Raw genomic sequence first — 21075 nt, forward strand, 5'->3', positions numbered from 1 at the left:
AGACTCTCTCAGTGCCTCTGCGTTTCCCAAGGGAAATAACGTGCTCAGAAATATGGATGTTACCGAGATTAACTTCCGCTGCCTGAAAGGCATTTGACTGCCTGACCTGACTGCAGCGCAGAGTTTAATCAAGTTCAGCTAAGCAAACAGGCAGTGAAATGAAAAACACGCATGCGAAGCTCCAGGCATCAGCTCAGATGCTTTAAGAACAGTTCGTTTACCTCATTTGGGGAAAGAATGACTTCATTTTCCAGAAACTTACTGTAAATCCAGCAAGGCAGCAAGACTGCTAAAACCGACAGTGTATCAGTCAGGGCAGTGAGGGCATTTGACAAGGAAGATAGATCTGTGTCCTCCACTCCTTGCAAAAATGAACAAAAAAGGCCCTGCGAAAGGAAAACAATAGACCTGAGCCCTTTTTTCTTTTCTAAAGATCCAAAGAAGACCTGAGAAAGCTTATGATGAATTGACTAATTTCAGTGCCTCCCCAGAAACCTTTCCCAATGCTGAATTCTTCTAATTTTTCTGAGTTTTTCATTTTTTTTTTCTCATCATTGAACACAAATCTCATCTGTAGCCCGTGAGGGCTATCTTGTAGCCTTGCAGTCCTCCACCTCTCCCCTTGGTGTCATCTGCATGCGTAGCGCCACTCTCCCAGCTACTAGTGCAGATACTGGTGAATACTAGCCTGGATAAATCTGCCCAATCATTGATGACTGCACTCGAGGAAGCAGTTTATTCAACTCCCATCGACTTATCTAGCTACCCAGCTTGTTGAGGAGAAACTCATGCGAAGTGGTGGTGAATGCCTTACAAAACTCAAAATCTGTGATGACCCACAGAAGAGGATAGCAGAGTTCTGCTTTGCATCTCTGCCTTTATACCTACAGATGTCTATTTAGGGTTTAGGACAGTTACTAGAAAATACCTAGTGAGATGCCCTCACGTAGCATTTATATTGTTTCAGCGGTTCTGAGGTCTGCATTTTTGTATGTGAGGTCTATATGGTCATCTATTTTCTGTACCCAGCCTCAACAACATACTTAGGCCCCCAGCTCCTGTTTAATGCATGAGCTTGTTAATTCAATAGTTTCTAGGTGTGGAAAAAAATTAGTTGTATCTATGTCTAGGCAGCTTTGGCACTGATGCTTCATAACCAGAGTCTCCTGCACCTGAAAAAGCGCACGTGGTGGCAGCAGCAGGCATTTGATGTAAGATTCCCTCTCTGTGATGGGCTATAGCTCCATTATGGATTTAAATGATTTATTCTTCTGTGCAAACTCACTGGGAGGGCTTAGAGATGTATGAAGCCTTAGAGCTGTAAAACACTTAAATGACAGAAATGATCTGACCGCCAGCACTTTGTTATCGAGGAATAGGTTCTGGTTAGTACTGCTCATGACAGCTCTAGAGCTGGCTAGGAAAAAAACAGAAAAAAGAAACATATATTCCTAAAAAGATCTTTTAAAGAGCCGATGCCCGTGATGGAAGGAGGGGGGCCAGGCTCTGCGCTGACTCCAGCTAGCAGCTCCCACAACCAAGAGGCATCTTGCTGGGGGCCCCCAGGAGTGAGAAAGCAGCAGTCTAAGAAAGTAAAAGGAATCACTTTGTCACCTAAACACAGGGTTAAAATATGAAATGCGTTGCCACAGAACATTGCTGGGACCAAAAATATAACCTGGCAATCAGAAGGCTGTGGGGGAATACCAGCAGAAGGGTCGCCCTTTACTTTTCCTGGTTCTTACACTCTTACCTTAAGTATCTGCTCCTGCACGCTGTCAGAGACCAACTCTGGCAAATCCCTCCTCTAGCTCACTGTGGCCCGTTATTTATACTTTCTCAGAGCAAGGGCTGCAAATGCCACTAAGGAAAATGACAGATGCTGCAATCTTAAGGAAATGAACCATTTCTTGATTGCTTGCTTAGCTGAGCAATTTGCAATGTGATAGACAGCAATTATACCATACAGTGTAAATTTGTCTATTCACTTCGCCCTCTCCACATGTTTCCTCTTCTTGATTGAATAATCACTGACAATAATCACAAGCAGCTGTAGGAAGGAAGCATATCCATCAGTTTTAATGTCAGCAAGAATGAGAACTGAGTCCTCCAATATTCACCACCGTTCTGCATCTTCAAAGCAATTTACATGTTCCGTATAGCAGTGCAGCCTGCTAATAACAAGATCATACTGTTTCTACCACCTATTTCTGTTTTGGTTCATAATCTGGAACAACAGAATAATATCCAATTTCCAAAAAATATATGGTTGTTCCATCTACTATTCTGTATTCCCACAAATGCTTTTGAAATTATGTTTTAATTCCCCTGACGCTGAGAATATTGATGGAAGTGTAAGCTTCTAACATTGCGGCTAGATAAAATAAATCAGAAACACGGAAGCCGGATTTACTCTGCGTTATCCCTCTAAGGTACTCAACCCGTAAACCAGCCTACGCCGTTAACCCGTTATTTGCCTACCATTGTGTTAAAAATTGCTCATACATTTGCCACACAGCTGGCTCCGTGTCCGAGTCACTGTAAAGAGGTGCTGTAAGGAAGCAACCCTTGTCAGGCACGCCAAGGTAATCTTGCAGGCTAGCCCACGCTATTTTAATTCATAGCATTACGTGGCTTGGAGGCCCTTTAATGCAGATAGCTGAATTGCAAATTTCCAGAACTGATTTAACCTGAGGAGCCTCGCTCGAACCAGGCAATATCTAGGAGCAGGGATAAGTGTATTGTCCATGCAAAGAGAGGCAGTAAGGCAAAGTTTATTCTGCATGATTGAAAGTCTCTGTGATCTGTGAAGTGGGTGCCCTCAAGAAAAAGTTCGAAGCTAATTGAATCCCCAGTCCAGGACAAGGATGAGATCAAGCCTTCCAGGACACCAATATAATAGACATCGTTCTGGGTGTGCATGTTTCCAGCTTGTGCCAATTTTGAAGGATAACGCAAAATTCCCCCCTTCTTTGCACAACTGTCCTTACTAACAGCAGCTGTAACAGCTTGAAAAAGTTTTTTTGGTACAAGGACAGCTGCCAGGAGCTAATCCCGTGCGGGAACGTGAACTGGAACAAGATAGAGGTGAGGAAAATGTTATTTTTGCACACAGAAATGATGTTCGTCGTTACTTCGCATAAAGGGCCTAGACAGTAAGGACAGAGCTGTTAGGAATGCATTGTTAGGCCAAAAAAAGTGGATTGCAATGGTTGCCTGTGTACAGATTGCTAGCTCTCACAATAAATTACCTTACTTTGTCCATATGTGCTGTAGACTACAACCCAGAATCTAACATTCAAGGTCCAGCGATCAAAATACTAAATTCTCAACTGATGATATAACTTTACAGCGGTAGTCTCTAGTTATATGGACCAGTTTTGATCCGCTGAGCTTCGAGGGCTCTCACAGAACAGCAGCAGATAAAAAATAAGTTTGGAGGCACAAAAGGTGGCTCAGAGCTTGCCTGTCAAATAAAACTGTTTGAGTGGTTTATTCAATAGAATTAAATCGTCTTTCAAACACAGTGACACAGACAAAAAAAATACCCTGATTACTGTTTTAGTTATGGCTTACATCAATTGTTAGGCTTTCTATTACAACCATAATACAGCTAGAGAAACAGTTAGCAAAAATTACAGGGCGGAAGATTTAAACAAAAAGGTGAGCCAATGGACAAGAGGGCATTAATAGCAGCACGAAACTAGAGTGACTCTGCTTGGATTTCTCCTCCACCGCCATCACCACCATACAGAAACAATGAAAATGAAACACACTCTATTTTTGCAGTAACCCAGGCTCCATTAGCACAAAAACACATAGGTTTTCTCCAGCATTTGCAAACTGAAAATTTGTTTTCCTCCAGGTGAAAATGGGGGACATATTCAACAGAAGGCCTCTGCTGAACATGGCATAGTCTACGTAGGCTGAACACAGATGTCTGATCAGAGACCTCGTGGTTTACAACAAGGAGGACCCAGAAATGAGGCAAAAATCAGCATGTCCTGTCCTAGAGAGAGCAGGTACAGTAAGTTTTCCACATCAGTGAAGAGACAGGCTCTAGTGTCACACATGAATAAGTGTGTATCACCTTGGCAACACAAGGTGGTACAACAGATAGGGATTAATTTAATTCTGCTTGCTCCTAACCACTACAACAGGTAATAATCATAGTCTTCCTAAGCTGTATGGAGCAATGGCGATACCTTAGTGTCTTGGTGCATCTCAAGTGCAGACAGTTTCAGCTAGAATAGACATTTTTAGATCTAGCCAACATGGTATCTGATTTTGATGGGTTAATTTGTTACCGTTCTACATGCTAACACATTTTACAGTGATTGGTACAGTTAAAAATATACAACTTATCCAAAGATCAGACACTAAGAACATTTATGGCTTCCATAGGGCAAGTCAGACATGTCATTAGCATATTTACAACTTTCAACCCATGTACAGCTGAGGCAGTTTTGTCTTTTTTTAAGTTTCCCACTAAGGCTCAGTCCTTTGTTTTTCAACGCTCCTCAAACACTCAGGGCTGCAGGAAGCGTTTGAGGTGCTCGAGGCCTGGGACACAGGCTCCCGCACTCTAAGGCTTCCTGTACGCTTGGATTTCCCGTAAGGTTATTAAAAAGCACTTAAGTACAATTGCTTGTAGATTTTGAATACCATGCAGACAACACAGCGATGCCCAGCAGCCTCACCCACATTAGACAGGACATAAAATGATAACACTCTGGGAGGGTCTTTTCAGAGATACAGGTTATTGGCCTAACTTACAAGCGTAGGGCCCAATATTTTTCCTACTGAAGCCAACTGCAAACTTTGCGCCGGCTTCCAAGAGAACAGGGCTGAATCCTGCCTTGAACACATCCATATCACTGATGAATTCCACGCTGATATTTTAAAGCAAGCAGGAAACCACCTCTTTTCTCGAGGCATGTGATTCACATACATACACGGTTAGGTACAGAGGGTTCATTAGGGTTCACAGCGCCCGTGATTTGAAAGGGCAATTTACACTGCCACGATGAACTGCTTTGCATAGATGATTTTTGAGAAGATGAAAGTGCAGAAATCTGGAAGGGAACGTGACAGTCGCAACATTTCTGCTTCCAGATAAGTTTGTTCTTTACATACACCATTAAAAACACAGTATTGCTACTGCACCATATCTACAATATATTAAAAAATATGTCTGAAAACAAGTGAATAAGAAACAGGAGGCTGCTCTTCCTGCCCGTGATCAGGGCCCAGTTCTGGAGGCTTGCTCTGAAGTACATCAAACTTTCCATGGACTTCACCAGATTTTGGAAAAAGTCTTAAGCATAAATACTGACTCCAGCTGAGCACTGCACCTTTATTCTTAAAACATCATCTCTCTCCAGAATTTCCCAGGGAGTTCCGCCCTTAAGGATTGCTGAATTTTGCAATGTTTCCTTCTTGAATTATGTGTAAAACTCCAAGGTTTTCTGCATACTCAGATGCAAACCAGATAGGGGGAAAGGATCATTTCAGAACTCTCCATTTTCATTACCTGAGCTTGTGCTCTGTAAAATCAGAGCCTTGATGACAAGCCTCCAGGCCTCAAAAGATTAAAAGGAGAAATTCCCTCCTGCTTGACGTCTCAGCACTGTGTCCACCACACTTTTCCTTACACACAAGCCAGAGATAGCTTCCTACTGTTGTGTGCAATCTAGCATGGGCAGCCTACCTCTTGCCACGTTATTAAAGCCCGGGGAGAAGCGTCATGGCTGCAATCATCTCCCCTGTTCTCCTTACATGGCTTTTCCAGGAGATTGCAAACCAACCGGCCACAGTATCTATTCTCCCAGAGACCCCAGTGAAGGGAGCTGCCACGGCATGGCTCCCCCCTTGCGGTTCATGAGCTGACTTTCCAAGCTCTTGTGCAAACACAGAAAGTATGCTAAAATATTATAATGGACCCATCGCTGTTTAATCCATTCTGGCCAACAGCGGAGTTGAATTCCATAGCTCAAAAGCAAGACGCTATACTAAATACTTCCTTGCCTTTGATAACAGCACTGGCAGATCCATAAGCCTCCTCTGTTGACCTGACAAGAAAGGAGCAGCAGTCCTAGCTGTGTCTTTCTGACTCAATTTGCATTGCCAGTGTATGCAGATCTCAGGAACTTCTTAAGAGATTCTCCTAAATAATACCAGGAGTGAGTGATTAACCCATAATATTATAATTTTCTCTCTCCCTGTCTCAGATTTCATAATTCTCAGCAGTAGAGCCAGGATTACTGAGCTCAGGAAGCAATACCGGAGAGTTGACAGCCTTTCTTCTTGGACACTTTTTTGCATCAGGAGTATTTCTCTGGGGCCCGCAGCCTCTCCTGCGGGAAAACATAACATGGTAGGCATGCCTTTTAGGTGCCAGAAAAGCATGTGGCAAATGCCTGGCTTCCTGACTGTGGTTTCTTATCACTCAGGCATCCCACTTTTAAAAAGAAGGTTCTTTAAGATTGGACATTTGGAGCTTTGACCATGTGGGGGAAGGGAAAACAAAATAGCCTCAAACTCGGATAACTTCCTGATTTCAAGAGAGCATTTCCTTATGCCCAGTACTCAATGGTGTTAGAAAACAAGGAGGGTCCTTCCCTCTGCAACAACCCTTCTTTTCCTCCTTTTAAACAGGACAGCCAGAAACTCAGGCTAGTCAATGCTGGCTCACCCACCTGCGCAGGTAGCGAACAGTGCGTAGCTGAGATCTCCCTGGCGGTATTCATTTGCTGCCCCTAGAGAACAGAACGGCTGGTGGGGTCCGTCCTCAGACCCTGCTCCTGCGAGCTGCAACCATGCCATTTCCACTGTGCTTCATAGAAGGTGCAGCACGGCAGCAGGAATCTGATTTTACAGAGCCCGGTGCAAGGTAAGGAGGCCAAGAAAAATACAAAAGCTTCTACTTAACGGCATTTCTGACAAAAATGCTGTAGCTTCTCTTCAATCATTTTCTAAGCAACGTCTGAAAAATGAGCCAGAGAGTAAATATGCATGCTTTTTCTTTAAAAATCTTTCCGGCTTGCAAATCGCTCCCTATATCTAACTATACAACTATATACATCTTCATAGACATGTCTGGGGCCTGTTTCTGCAGTCCCTACACAAATAAAACACCCATCTCCTTGAATGGGAATTCTTCTCAAATAAATGGTGCAGGATTGGGCCTTTGGTGTGTATGTGTGAGTATCCTGCACACACATTTTTAAATCATTAAAAAAATATAGTAGCTATAGACTTATAACCAATCAAAATCTAAACACAGTAAAACTGCACTTATTACAGTATAGCCTAGGAGAAGTTACATTACTCATTTGTACGAAGCAAACAAAGGAAAGGAAATGTCTGTGACCCTGTTACAGTTTTGCTTATCCTTTTTCCTGTCCAAAAAGTCCACAAGGGGGATCTGCACAATTTCTTTCCAATATGAGGATGCTTCTTATGTGCTTTCCCATCCTTTTTAAGCTTCTCTTGCAACATATCAGACTCCTTTCAGTTACTTTTGTTCACCTCAATCAACGCAGTGAAGAAAAAACCTTACCAAAGAAAGTATCCTTAGCAAAGCAGCAGCAACAAAGCAATGCTGAAGTCACTGCTAGATCCTTACTCAGGCAGAATAAGAAGTAAGGGCTCTAGGTACAGGCTTCAGCGTCACTCCCACTATTATAAAGCTTAATGCACAGCAAGATGGCCATCCCACTGGGTCACATTGCTCTCTATATAGCACTTTCCTTACAGCACTTCATTATCAAAGCCCTTTGGACATTAACTTACACAACACGGCAAAGACAAAGATCTCTTTTGCATATTAAATCAGGGAAACCATTTCATCTACAAGCTCTTTCTTAGTGTGCTGCATATCTTACAGCTAGCTGATACGGAGCGATGCTCACGAACACACAGTACAACTCTAAGACTAAAAGCACGACAACACAAATATAAAAAGCTTAACCACAGGTCCCTCACCCACTTCTGGCTGGAATTTCCCAAGTAAGCTCCGACACTTTTACCAAGGACGTAGGCTGCTTTTAAAGTAATCAGACCTCTGGAGTCTAATGTAAAGCTACAGATATCTCGTGCTATCCATGTCCCTGCTGGTCAAGTAGGGACTTTGACATGGTGACCACCATGCTTCACTTCCTTTTTGATCACTTTATCCACAGTGTGAGCAATTTTCACAGTTGTCAACATAGCACAGAGACTTTTAAAGGAGCCTTGTGCATTCATGCATTATAAAATAAAAACCCAAGTCCTGACTGGATTTAAACCCTCTCCTGAAACAAAAAAGTATCCTTCATATAGGACCAGCACTTTAAACTTTAAAAGATCTTGTAATCTAAGAAAGACAAGACAAGGACTGGACAACAGTCCAAATGCTTTAGACTAAGAGCTTGTACTAGAAAACTCCACTCATTTATCTATGGCAGAACAGCTGGAACAGCAAACCTCACCCTCATGCATGCAGTCATACCAGCACGAAAGGGCATATACCAGTAGCCTGCTACACTGTCGTTCAGCAGCCAAAATAAACCGCAGCAGTATGTGATATCTTTTCTCCATCAGGATTTTGCCAGTTTAATTACATCAGGTGAAAAATGAAGCTTGACATAACTGATGGTAACTGGTAACTTTTTAAAGAATATACCGCCCTTTAATTGTCCTACCATAATAACATTCTCAAAACAAACAAATGCCACATTAAGACATCTGAGGTCTTGAGATGCCTAATTTTAAAATAAGCATCACAATCCAAACCATCAAATATATTCACTGTTTTTTAACTTCATTTCCTGTAAGTACTTGTCACAGATGCCTGAAAATGTTTTCCTCAACCTGCACAACAGTCGATCAGCATTCAGATGCTCTTACAAAGCGTAACAAAGAAAGAGGAAAAGTTTTTACTATGCTATGCTGTGACATTTGAACACAAAAATCAATTCAGGAAATATAACTAAAGTAGTCTCCTTGCTATTCAGCCTGAGCAAAGCTTGCCGAAGTGGGAAGGAGCACAGTTCTTCAGCAGGGACTCCTGTCTGAAGCTGAGATGCTCACTGTAGGAGAAAGCACACACATTGCTTGTGTGTTAGCTAGAAGAAAAGTATTACCAACTATGAGAAAGAAAACATCATCAGCAGAGGAGACCAGAAGTATGAGACCCGAGAAGGAATCAAAAAGAAGCTCTAAAACAATCACACGCCATGCTCAACAGAGTTACCTTTTGCTGGGAATGGGAGTATAACATTCTCTCCTACCTTTGCTGAAAAAATTCATAAAGTGATCTAGTTTATTCCTATCACATCTAACTGCAATTTTTCACCAATATTTTGTGAAATTACAGAATAAAGACCTCAAGTTATACACTTGCCATTAGAACTATAATGCTAAATAAGATTTTCAAAAACCCAAATGCCAGACAGCAGTACTTTCCATAAAATCTAGCAACGCCCCAAGATATTCAATTCAGGAACCTGTCAAAGCGTCAGTCAAATTCAGGAAGTCAAACAGTCTATGCTAAAATTCTCCACCACCGATTCTTCTCAAAAGTTTGGTGCTTTTTCTCAAAGTGAAATGATACCTATATTAATGTGCTCTGTATATCGCTAAACCTATTGGAAATGTGCTTCTTATCCGACTTACTTTCCAGGGCAGTGCATATCCTGGGACAGTGGAGTTATGCTTCACCCACACTGTTACAGACCCCACTCTGCTAGCAGGAAAGATGCTGGTTTCCTAGATCCTATGGGATGCAATGCCTTGAGGAAATTTATATCAAACAATTATTGCATAATTTCAGGGTGTAATAAAACCTCTTACACCATACACAGGCATTGAGTTCCCTTTGCACTTCTGTGTCAGAGGAAGAACTGTCCTTGTCAACAGCAACTGCAGGTCCCTGTATGAACCCGCAGGATCCCCTTGCTGTGCATGTGCAGAAAGTTGAAGATTTCTGAGGGCATCGCATGAAAACCAGGGCGAGGTTTGACATTGTCATAGTAGTGGTGAGTTATAAAAATCCCTGAGGGGTTCATAGGGAAGGCCCAAAAGCCAAAAAGGTGGACCTCTTCACAGAGCTCCAGGGCAGCAGTCACCAGGATCAGCCCCGTGCTAATCCGCTTGGCCCGCACCCCTAGACCGAGCCAGTAGCGCGAGACGTTGATGAGATACTGGGGATGAAAGTAGTAAACAGCTTGCTGAGATTCAAAATCGTCCAGGACGTATTTGACGCGGATCGAGACGTCTGTGTTGCGAGTGTTGTAGAAAGCCGGCAGCAACACAGAAGCATTTTCGTAGACTTGGAGCACATCATAGAAAGGTTTCCTCCACTTCTCCAGCTTATGGAATCTGAACGGAAAAGGATGCAAGCGAGGGTCAGGCCAGCGCGAACTTCACTTTTGACCCAACAGACAAGAAACTTCCACTGGCTTTCTACAAAACATTTCTGATGCAGAGGTAATAGAAATGATGTTTCAATTAAGAACAGGAATATGCTTTGATTTCTAGCTAAAAGAAAGCATCAGCATGAAATGTAGGGCAAAAATGCAGCGGGAGAAAAAATACATTCTTCTCCCCTATTTTGGCAGTACACTCATTGAACGCTGGACGAACTTTGTAGACATTTCTGGCCCTTTTTCATCTCTCATTTTATTATCAAAAGCATGCAATTTTTCCAAGGTTTGACCAGCTTTATTGTGCACTTCACAGTGCAGGACAATATAAAAAAGTAGCAAACATCAAAGCCGAGCAAAACGTCCACCCGCAGCATTTAAAAGAAAACTGTCATGCAAGCAAATCACCTCACTTTGCTTAAGAAAGGGCAAGAAAGGTCAGCAGGAATTAGCCCCAGGACCCCAAACGTGCACTAGTTAGCTTCAGGCACACTGGAAGGCACAGGGATCCATCCAGTTTCAGTGTCTGGTTTTGCCTGCTCCGGGACATAGCCTTCAGCTTAGCCCTTCTGGTGCCCTGAGGCCACAATGCTCGACCTGTAATAATAGCCTGGAGCCTCTGGGTCTTGCACGCATCCAGAAAATAGAGTAGTATGCAGGTATTAAACATTTTTAAATGAAAATCACTCTGTCAATCCTAGCTACAAAGGTTAACCAGCATTTTTTAAAAACGCACGACAACGCGCGTGTTCCTTTTTCAAGCATTTAGAATGGGATCCAGTTGTTTTCAAGCTAACGCATCCAAGACATTAGCATGGGGCTTGCAGGCCTGAGAACACAGAACTTCCAGGGGAAGGATGGCTCTGCTAGTATGATTTCTGCTCATCAGCCTCCAGCCTTCTATTATCAGTGTACAGGTCTAAGTGTTTAAGGCATTTCTATAGGTTGTTACCAATTCCTTATACTGAATAATTTCAATCTAGAGCAAAATATACAATTAACAGTGCCAGTTTTAAGCAACATTGAAAAAGGCTTCTCTGTAAGAGTTAGAATTTAGTGAAAGGTAGATTTGGAAAAGCAACAGGAGATGAAAACACAAGAAACAGAGAAATGACCTTTCAGTAATTATACTGGGATTGACAGTCACGACATCCGTCTTTACCCCCACGTCCGTAATGTATTTCTCAGATATAGGAGGCAAATTGCACCTATAAAGGAAAGAAACGAGTAAGAAAGTTAAACAATTTCTTGCACCTTTTCAAGACTAGAAAGTAGAACTGATTTAAGCATTTCTTCCAAGCTATGAACAGTTTGCAGATTTAAATTTGTATCAAAACACATTGATGCCCGAATTGTGTATTAAAGTAACACATTCTTAGGGGCTGTAGGAAGACCACCGATCTTCCCTGTCAAAGCTGACCCCTTTTGCAGATATAGCCAATGTACATTCATTTTGCTTCCCTAATAGCCATTCAACTATTTAATTTGGCAATTTACTACCAGGAAAGTTGGGAAGAAACCCCAAGGACAATCAAACTCTGAAATCAAAGACTTCCTCAACATCACCTGTTAGGTTGTATTCGGTAGCTAACAGATAAACTACATCTATAACATCACTTTTGCTACGCTTTATTCTATAACCTAGTGCATTTATGGGAAGTGCTCCATGAGAACTAAACCAGTCCAGTTCCCTAATTAAACCAAAACAATTTGCTTCCCTGCTTTTCCCCGTATAAGTTGCTCCTAGCGCAGTATGAAAGCTGCAATTCTGACTATACAGCTGCGCCAAAGGATGTCAACATTATTAGGAGCAAACTTGTGAATGTATGCAACCCACACCTGAATCACAAATCTCAAAAATACTACCATGCCTAATTCCCAAACACCTCAATACTTTTCTTTAGGGATGAACAGCAGAGAACTGTGAAGACACTTAGAATAAGCAATGCTCAGTGTTTTCACAATATTACAGTTTGGTTCCCAGGCCTTAAAATACAATTCCTCCACTCCTAGGAGGAGGTGAGTGGGGAAGCGGAGGAAGACAGAAAAATCCTTCAAAATCCTTCTCAGACTCAGGAGATTCACATCTACCTCCCAGAGAGTCCTTCTTTTTTAGGTCAGAGAATTTTTTTAAACCACCTTGTCCTTCTCAGGGGCAAGATTATTTCCGGTACTTTTCTCTGCTAGGTCATGCAACGTTCTTTCAACGTAGTTACACCTAGCATCAGGCACTGGAATCATTATATTGCATTCAAAAAAGGTTTTCAAATATTCAGCATCAGTATTTATTAAACACTCAACTCACAACAAGACTAAGAAAGGGCAAATTCATTGAAAGTGACCATTTATTATGAAAGTTATACAATCTGCACAAACTGTACTTTTTTCTTAGGACTCAAAAAAGTTCATCCGTGCAAAGAGAGTAGTTGCGTCTCCAAATTACCCAATGTTTCATCATAAATCTCCACTCTGGCCAGCAGATGGAGATAGAAAATAACAACTAGTAAATGCAACTTATGTGTATGCATTTTATACATTCTATTGCAATATAATTAATCGCTATCAGCATTTGTTCTATAGAAAAATCTTCATTGCATCCTACTAACCACTAGCTTCCTGCCAATATTAAAGGGCTTACACAAGCATCCCGAGAGTATCGATGAATTTAGCTGTGCTCCACAGACTGCTTTTGAAGTATTTTAAAGAACCATTTTGTCAGCAGCTAAGATGCTGCTTCCCAACAGTTTGGTGAACTGGTGTCAAACTAGAAAGTGGATCTGTTCACAACTGTCCTTAAACATGAGCTTGACTTTAAAACTGATGTTAGCAGACCTGAAGTCCTTGCACGCTAATGTGGCTTTGTGCATAACGCTGGTCCTACGTGTTTTGTAAATGGTGAATCAGGTTTTTTTGCACACATACCGATGTATTATTCATATTTCGATTCTACTTAAGCCTCTGTTTGACACATTCACACGACACACATGAATTACCGGTATTAAAAGCAACCTATTTTATGCTCTGTATTGATCTAATCTGCTCTCTTTAATCAGGTGTGGTACAGCCCAAGAGAAACTAATAAAAGGGTAACAAGGTGACCACCACTGAAAGTTGCTAGACATAAGTGATGACATTTGCTGCCCCTATGTCCACTTCCACGCAACAGTTTGTCACCTCCATGTGTGGCAAAACGTACCTTTCATTTCAACCACACTGATAGCTGTGATCCAGTATAGCAGACGGGAATCTACTACACTGATTTAATGTATATAACTTCTACTAGGCTTTTAAACTAAAGTAAACTATGTCAAGCATGGACTGTGCTACAGATTAAAATTAGGACACAAGCTTTATATAAAGAGGGCCCCAGAGGTGGACACAAAGGGCCTGAAAATATAAATAGTGAAGGTAGGACCTAAAAAATATTCTTACTTCTCATTTGATGCCTAATTAAATTAAGAAAGCAATGAGCCAAAATCTGACCTAATTCCTGCTAGTATGAAATCAGAGAAATTCACTGATCTATGTACAGTTACTCTAGACTTACGACAATGTACCTAAGGTCAGAAAATGGGCCAACAGAAGTAAAAGATTTTTCATTTTTTACAAAACACATCATGAACCTGTGAGCTGGCTGTCATATGCCATGACCCAGGCAAAGAGCTTAACAGGTTTCAGAGAGAGATTACGTATGCATGTGAATAATAATAACATCTTTCCTGTATATCTTAAGGATGATAAAAGTCCATAATCTGGTGACACAAGTGGGACATCCCAGACAACACAAAACCTCAATAATACCAGACGTGGTGGGAAGAACAGCAGAAAGCTATCCAACCTCAGGTGTCTCTGAACACCCTGGAGCCTACAGACTGATTAGTACAACCCTCAACGGCAGTACTGAGCTGGCTCTCTGCAGCCACTGTCTTCCTTATCTGAGCTAATTAACCTTATTGAACTTGGGAAGTATAACATGGAGATACCCTCTACAACCTTCCAGTTTTTTCTCAGTCCGAGGAGCTACTGTCCTCCTGAGTCTGGGCTTATGCTGCCAGATACAGAAAGGGACAGCGCTGAGCCTGATTTAATAAATAATCTGGGACTTGTGCTATGCAACCACAGTGACAGCACCACTTCAGAAACACAGGTCCAAGGCACATGTGTTGTGCCCGAAAGGAGTTTTTAAGGTCTGGCCAAGTTGTGTGCCACACAAAAGAGGAGAAAAATGCCCTGGGAAAATATAGCCATGTTCACATGGCACTGCTCCTGGGCTAATGTCCACAGAATGATAAACCCACAACCTGAATAACAGTGCAGGCTGAATAAGAGCATTAAACTTTGGGACATAACTCAATGATTAATCAAGTGGAGTTAGGGACAAATACGCCCCCAAAGCATCATTTTTAAATACCTATCATACAATGGGGTGTTTTTTCAAAACATTTCATTTTGCGCAAGAAGCAGACTATCGATTTGGCCAGTTTGGCAAATCCCATGTTTCAGTGCGAGAGAGAATAGCTTTACAATCCTTTATTTGTGGTGATTACCGAAACACGAAGTCTGCACTGTCAATCTCCCGGCCACATCTGCTGTTCTTCAAAATTCCTCCGTTCCCAACCACCGCACATTTCTTAAACTGGGAGCGGTGGTATGGCATATCCTGCAACATAACAGCAAGGAAACAGTCAGGTCTTGAAACAGAGAGGCAACAAGTCTTCCCCCTTTTTTTATTTTTTGGTGCAGCTGTACCTTGGATAAAAAGCCTGTGGATGCAGTAATCAAAGGAAGCTGTCACTGGTTCTGGCATGCAGTACTCTCATGGTACACATGAACTGATGGGATTATTTTCTTTGCAATTAGAGATGCTATAGCCAACTAATTCAGAGGGAAAAAAACAATGACCTGTTTTTGTCCACGCTTCATAATAGAAGAAGCAATTTTAGAGACTTGCTTTCCCTTCTGATTTCCATATAGGGGCATAAACCATAAAATTAGTGTAGCCCAGGTGTAGCCTTCTGAGTTGCCTGCAAGCTGTTCACTCCTCAGGCTGACGTCCTGCTTTTGAGAAGTCTGTACACAGTCCCTGAGCAGCTTGTAAAGCCCAAGAGGTCTCTCTAAATCAGACAGAATATTACAGGTATTTATCAGAACCTAGCTCAAATTCTAGTGCTTGCTACCCATGCCTCACCAACTGTGCTAACAGCATTAGTGATTTTTAATTAGCACTTGTACTACCAGCAGCACCTAGCACCTTTGGTCAGGTACCTCTGCAGGCTTAGAGAGGACGAATCCTTCTGTAATCTGTGGGGCAAAATTTTGTCTTCAAACACACGCGTGCAGCTGCTGATAAAGCCAGACAGAGCTATAATCGCAAAACTGAGAACAGAACTGGGCCGTTAAGAGTGAGAGGGTTATGATGCAAAACTGAGTCGAGCTACACCTTATGAATATGTAAAGAAGTGCTTATATAAGCACGAGAGCACTCCTTTTGGTACATACATATTTTATCAATAATTTTATACCGCAAACTACAGGGAGAGGCAATTGTGGCATGACATTTCTGGGTGATTCTTCCCAGAATCCTTTCACAGCATTCGTTAGACACTAGGCAAGAGGACATGCAATTACACCTATTTGAGAAAAGCAATAGCTCTCTGACAGAAAGGCATTATAAACCCATCTGTGCTTTATCAAGGGGTTCCTTAGTACAAAATGCCTAGGCACTCCTGACAGGGGGATCAGAAACCAGGTCCCCCACACTAATCACAGGGCTCTTGCCGTTACAGTCTTGCTCACTCTCTTTCGGCCCTGTGTCTCCAACACCTGCTGTGCAGCAGTCTGGCTCCAGCTAGGCAGAGGGTGGCTTTGGCCACATAACTGCTGCCCAATGAATCCTAAAGGCACTTAGGCATGGGATAGATGCTGCAAAGTATCCTCAAGGCATATCTGCATAACTACAACAGCACTTATGGGATGCTCCCAGCAAAAGCATAGGCACCCTTAGTCTGTCATGCACCTGCGCAATTAGGTAAGGTTTTTGAGGACTCTCCTGGACTATGGACTACGCCATTTTAAATTCATGAGGTGCGCCTCACGATAAATCAGTAGTCATAAAAGCCCATTTCTGCACATAAATCACATTGTGTAATGGGAATTGCTCACTGCTTGAAGCATTTACACTTTGAACAGCCATCAGGTCAAGGATTATTTGCTGAAAATCTTTGGAATAACCTTTATGATGAATATATTTAAGATTTCCACAGCCTGTTCACAGAGAAGCTGCAAACAGAAATAAGGATAAAAATAGTCAGTCATCGTGAATGTGAATTATAAAATGGTCATGCCACAAAAAGACAGGCCTACCCAAAATGTTGAACTTAACGTATCTAGATGAGACCTTAACAACTTCTGGTGAGTAAGTGCCTTTTTTATTCATATTTCTTAAGTTATTTCAATCGCCACTTTGTTGTTTGGTCAATAATATTCTTCAGAGAAATGCATACTGGAGCAGATGATCGCTAGAAAGTAGGATAATCATTGGAATATCATATGGAAAATAAACATATTCACAGTATAAGCAGTGATGCTTGCAGGAATGTCAAACAGTGAACTGCTAAGTGCTTGCCTACAGGACTTTTATCTAATGCAGCAAGTAGAGTGAAGGTGATTCTGCAAATAGATACAGGCATGAAGCACCTTTGGAAACATTTTGAAGATTTCCTGGTTGATATGGAAGATTCCACTCGTATCCACTTCATACTTCAGTTTAGTCCCCAAGGGAGTATTTTTCTGGGTGGTGAACAGAAAGGCGGGGGCATTGCAACACCTTGACAAAGTAGACCTGTAAAACAAAAAAGAGATGACTAAAAGGAGCTGATAACATGCTTTAGGAGTTGCAATCAGTATTGAAAACACCTCTGAACTGCAGCTGGCAAGGCATTTTCTGTCAAAACTTCTTTTTAATTGTGCAAGAGGTAAAATGGCGATGAACCAGAAGAGACGAGACCTCTTTAACTGGCACTGCTCTCGGCTGCAGGAAATGCATGTGCAAACCCTGCTCTGCTCCAGCCCACAAAGCTGAGCTTCTTCCATACCCTGGGGAAACCATCCTAATGAATTGGGCTCTCTCTGCTTTAGAGGTCTTGCACTTTTATAAATCATTCACTAGGCACTGGGCAGGAAACCTGTGGGGATCTGGAAGCCTGTTAGGGCAGGGACTTAAACACAGCAATACCTAAAGATACTACCCACCTACCAGTCTACGTGGAGCATGGCACACCTTGATTGCAAAAGACTTCTAAAGGCCTTGGTTTTGTCCTTGAGCTTGCATATCCCCATAAGGGGGATGATATGGCCCAGACAGACAGGTGTCAGGGAGATTGGTCAGAGCTACACTCCAAAATCTCAGACAAATAGCCCAAATTTTTGTTCTCACTAGAATAAAATGGCAGGTATTTCAATGGAAACACAAAGAGTTTTGAAATCTCAAAAATGGGATTAACAGGATGAGAGAAAACCCATTCAGCTCTGATCCCTTTACCACAAGTTTCATATGAAACCTAAATAGGAAGAGCAGCTTGCCAATTAGGGGTCCATTCCTTAGCTCCCATCTTTCCCTGAATGCCTTTCTACTTTTACTGCTGGAACCAAAAGCCCTGACTTAATCCCACTCTTACTCCATTGCCAGTTTGTTTCTCAGCCAATACATCTTATACCTTTAATGAAAAATACATGTTGCAGCATGAATCTGAAGACAAAGCCAAATGGCTCTCAAATACCCTACATTAAATACTTTGCCTCTAGAGTATGTGGCCTTGTTATGAGTTGGAAAAATAAATCAGTGCTTTTTATGTATTTTATTACAAGCATCACAAAGGAAATACAGAATTATATAAACATTTCAGTGATGTCCAACTACTATTATATACTTGACTCATGGAAAATGACGCAATATGATGATCAGATCAAGGCAGCAATAGATATTGAATGAACTGATGAATAATTTCAAATAACTAAATCATTAAATAACTAAGAGCAAGTAATGGAATTGCACTGTGAAGTCTGTCTGAGATTTGAAAAAACTCTTCTTCGTTAGTTCTGCATTAAGGTATTGCAAGAGGTGCTGTTCTTTAATCTAACATCCAACTAATTTTCCACAGGCACATTCCTTAAGGTGAATGTCTGATCTCTCATGGAGGAAGATTGTTCAGGAAATTGTTCTCCTTTCTCTAAAGTTACAAGAGTTAGCGTGTTTTTCCTGCTTCATCCCTCCCTGCTGCTTATGTAGCTGCCTTTTAACTTTCCTGGCTTCCTTGCATCTTACGTGAGGCCCAGAGCTGGCACAGTCCAAAAGCACACAGCTCAGCACTGTTATACCACTTCCTTTTAACTTTGCGGCACCTACTAGTCTAATTCCAAACTTGGAGACTTCTGTCTGCTTTTAAGGGACTGCAGATTCTCCACAAGTTCACACACTGATGTTGCTGTCCCTAAAGACAAAAATGAAACAGACTCTGAATGTCCTTGCTTTCTTGATTCACATGACTATTCTTCATAGAATCAGCTAATGAAGGTTTGGATACATCTAGATGCTGGTGGGAGTTTCTTAGGCAGTGATAGATCAACCAGGCTGGTATAGCCAGTGACAAGATTATTTCATCTCTTCTCTCTCTCAGTGCTCTGAGTAGGATGGAAGGGGGTGCTTTGCTTAAAGTGCTGGTGTTGGTGGTCAGTGCTGGTGACCTAAGAGAGAGTGATAGTCCTCCAGGTGGTCTTAGATAATCATTTCTTATCACTCCCCCTCCAGGCTGAGCTGCATACTTCAGCGTGCTCCTTGCACTCTGGACACAGTCATTAAGACCCAGTCCTCTCACTCCAACCAGTCTTTAAGCCTTGCGCCATGATAGCTCTAATCCTGAAAGCTCATCTTGCAAAATGGACTGATAGTTGCCTGTCAAATATTTTCCAGGAAAAAGGTGATCAGGAGTAGTCAGCATGGATTCACCAAAGGGAAATCATGCTTAACCAACTTGATAGCCTTCTATGATGGGACAACTGGCTGGGTAGATGAGGGCAGAGCAGTGGATGTTGTCTACCTGGACTTCAGCAAGGCTTTTGACACTGTCTCCCATAGCAGCCTCATAAGCAAGCTCAGGAAGTGTGGGCTGGATGAGTGGATGGTGAGGTGAATTGAGACCTGGCTGAATGGCAGAGCTCAGAGGGTTGTGATCAGTGGCGCAGAGTCTAGTTGGAGGCCTGTAGCTAGCGGTGCCCCCCAGGGGTCAGTCCTGGGTCCAGTCTTGTTCAATATATTCATCAATGACCTGGAGGAAGGGACAGAGTGCACCCTCAGCAAGTTTGCTGATGATACTAAACTGGGGGGAAAGGCTGACACCCCAGAAGACTGTGCTGCCGTTCAGAGGGACCTGGACAGGCTGGAGAGCTGGGCAGAGAGGAACCTCATGAAGTTCAACAAAGGCAAGTGCAGGGTCCTGCACCTAGGCAGGAAGAACCCCATGCACCAGGACAAGCTGTGACCTGACCTGCTGGAGAGCAGATCTGTAGAGAAAGACCTGGGAGTCCTGGTGGACAAGTTGACCATGAACCAGCAACGTGCCCTTGTGGCCAAGAAGGCCAACGGTATCCTGGGCTGCATTAGGAAGAGTGTTGCCAGCAGGTCGAGGGAGGTAATCCTGCCCCTCTCCTCAGCCCTGGGGAGGCCTCACCTGGAGTCCTGTGTCCAGTTCTGGGCTCTCCAGTACAAAGAGACAAGGAGCTCCTGAAGTGAGCCCAGTGAAGGGCTACAAAGATGATGAAGGGATTGGAACATATGAAGAAAGGCTGAGAGAGCTGGGCCTGTTTAGCCTGGAGAAGAGAAGGCTCAGGGGGGATCTGATGAATGTGTCCAAGTATCTGAAGGGAGGGTGTCAAGAGGATGGGCCAGACTCTTCTCTGTGGTGCCCAGCAACAGGACAAGAGGCAACGGGCACAAACTGAAACACAGGAAGTTCCGTCTGAACATGAGGAAAAACTTTTTTCCTGTGAGGGTGACTGAGCCATGGCATGGGTTGCCCAGAGAGGTAGGGGAATCTCCTTCCCTGGAGATATTCATCCCATCTGGATGCGATCCTGGGAAATATGCTCTAGGTGACCCTGCTTGAGCAGGGGGGTTGGACTAGATGATTTCCAGAGGTTCCTTCCAACCTCAACCTTTCTGTGATTCTGTGAAAAAATATACCAAAAAAACCCCATGTGTGGCGTTCATGCTGGAAAACCTGGTATGAGACTTCCACCTGGGACTAACAGTTATTTTTAAAGATGCTAAATCAGCAAATCCATTCTCACATTCTCTCATTAACTCATGATATCTAGTTCCTGGAATTATGCAAGAGAACAGAGAGAAAGCTGTAGGGCCTTATTCTAAACAGCAGCTATGAATCATCCCACTGACTTACAGACTCGCCAGTCTATATTCCACTTACTCTGGAATAATCTGTTTTCACTGTACCTACTCAAATAAGGCTCTTGAATATACAAATATACAACGTTCAGATATTGTTTTGGCTTAATTCTACTATTGCCTCACAAGACTAATTGTACACACTGTATCTTGAAATGACCATTGAAGACCTTCTGCAAAGAGGAGGTCATATGAGGGAAGATAAAGTAT

At 42.5% G+C, this 21075-nt stretch overlaps 1 protein-coding gene across 2 annotated transcripts in view; it reads right to left on the bottom strand.

The window, feature by feature from the left end:
• Positions 1 to 3469: 3469 nt before the first annotated feature.
• The window catches only part of LOC104138502 (alpha-2,8-sialyltransferase 8E), a 72853-nt gene continuing 55247 nt past the window's right edge, over positions 3470 to 21075 (bottom strand). For both annotated transcript variants that reach the window (XM_009666142.2, XM_009666141.2), the window contains 4 exons: positions 17103 to 17247; positions 14954 to 15066; positions 11522 to 11614; positions 3470 to 10362 (listed from right to left, as the gene is read on the bottom strand). In XM_009666142.2, the coding sequence (XP_009664437.2) occupies positions 9894 to 10362; positions 11522 to 11614; positions 14954 to 15066; positions 17103 to 17247 (820 nt within the window). In that variant the 3' untranslated portion in view covers positions 3470 to 9893. The remainder of the gene's footprint in view (positions 10363 to 11521; positions 11615 to 14953; positions 15067 to 17102; positions 17248 to 21075) is intronic.

This window comes from Struthio camelus, chromosome W (genome assembly GCF_040807025.1).
Source record: "Struthio camelus isolate bStrCam1 chromosome W, bStrCam1.hap1, whole genome shotgun sequence".
Lineage (NCBI taxonomy): Eukaryota > Metazoa > Chordata > Aves > Struthioniformes > Struthionidae > Struthio > Struthio camelus.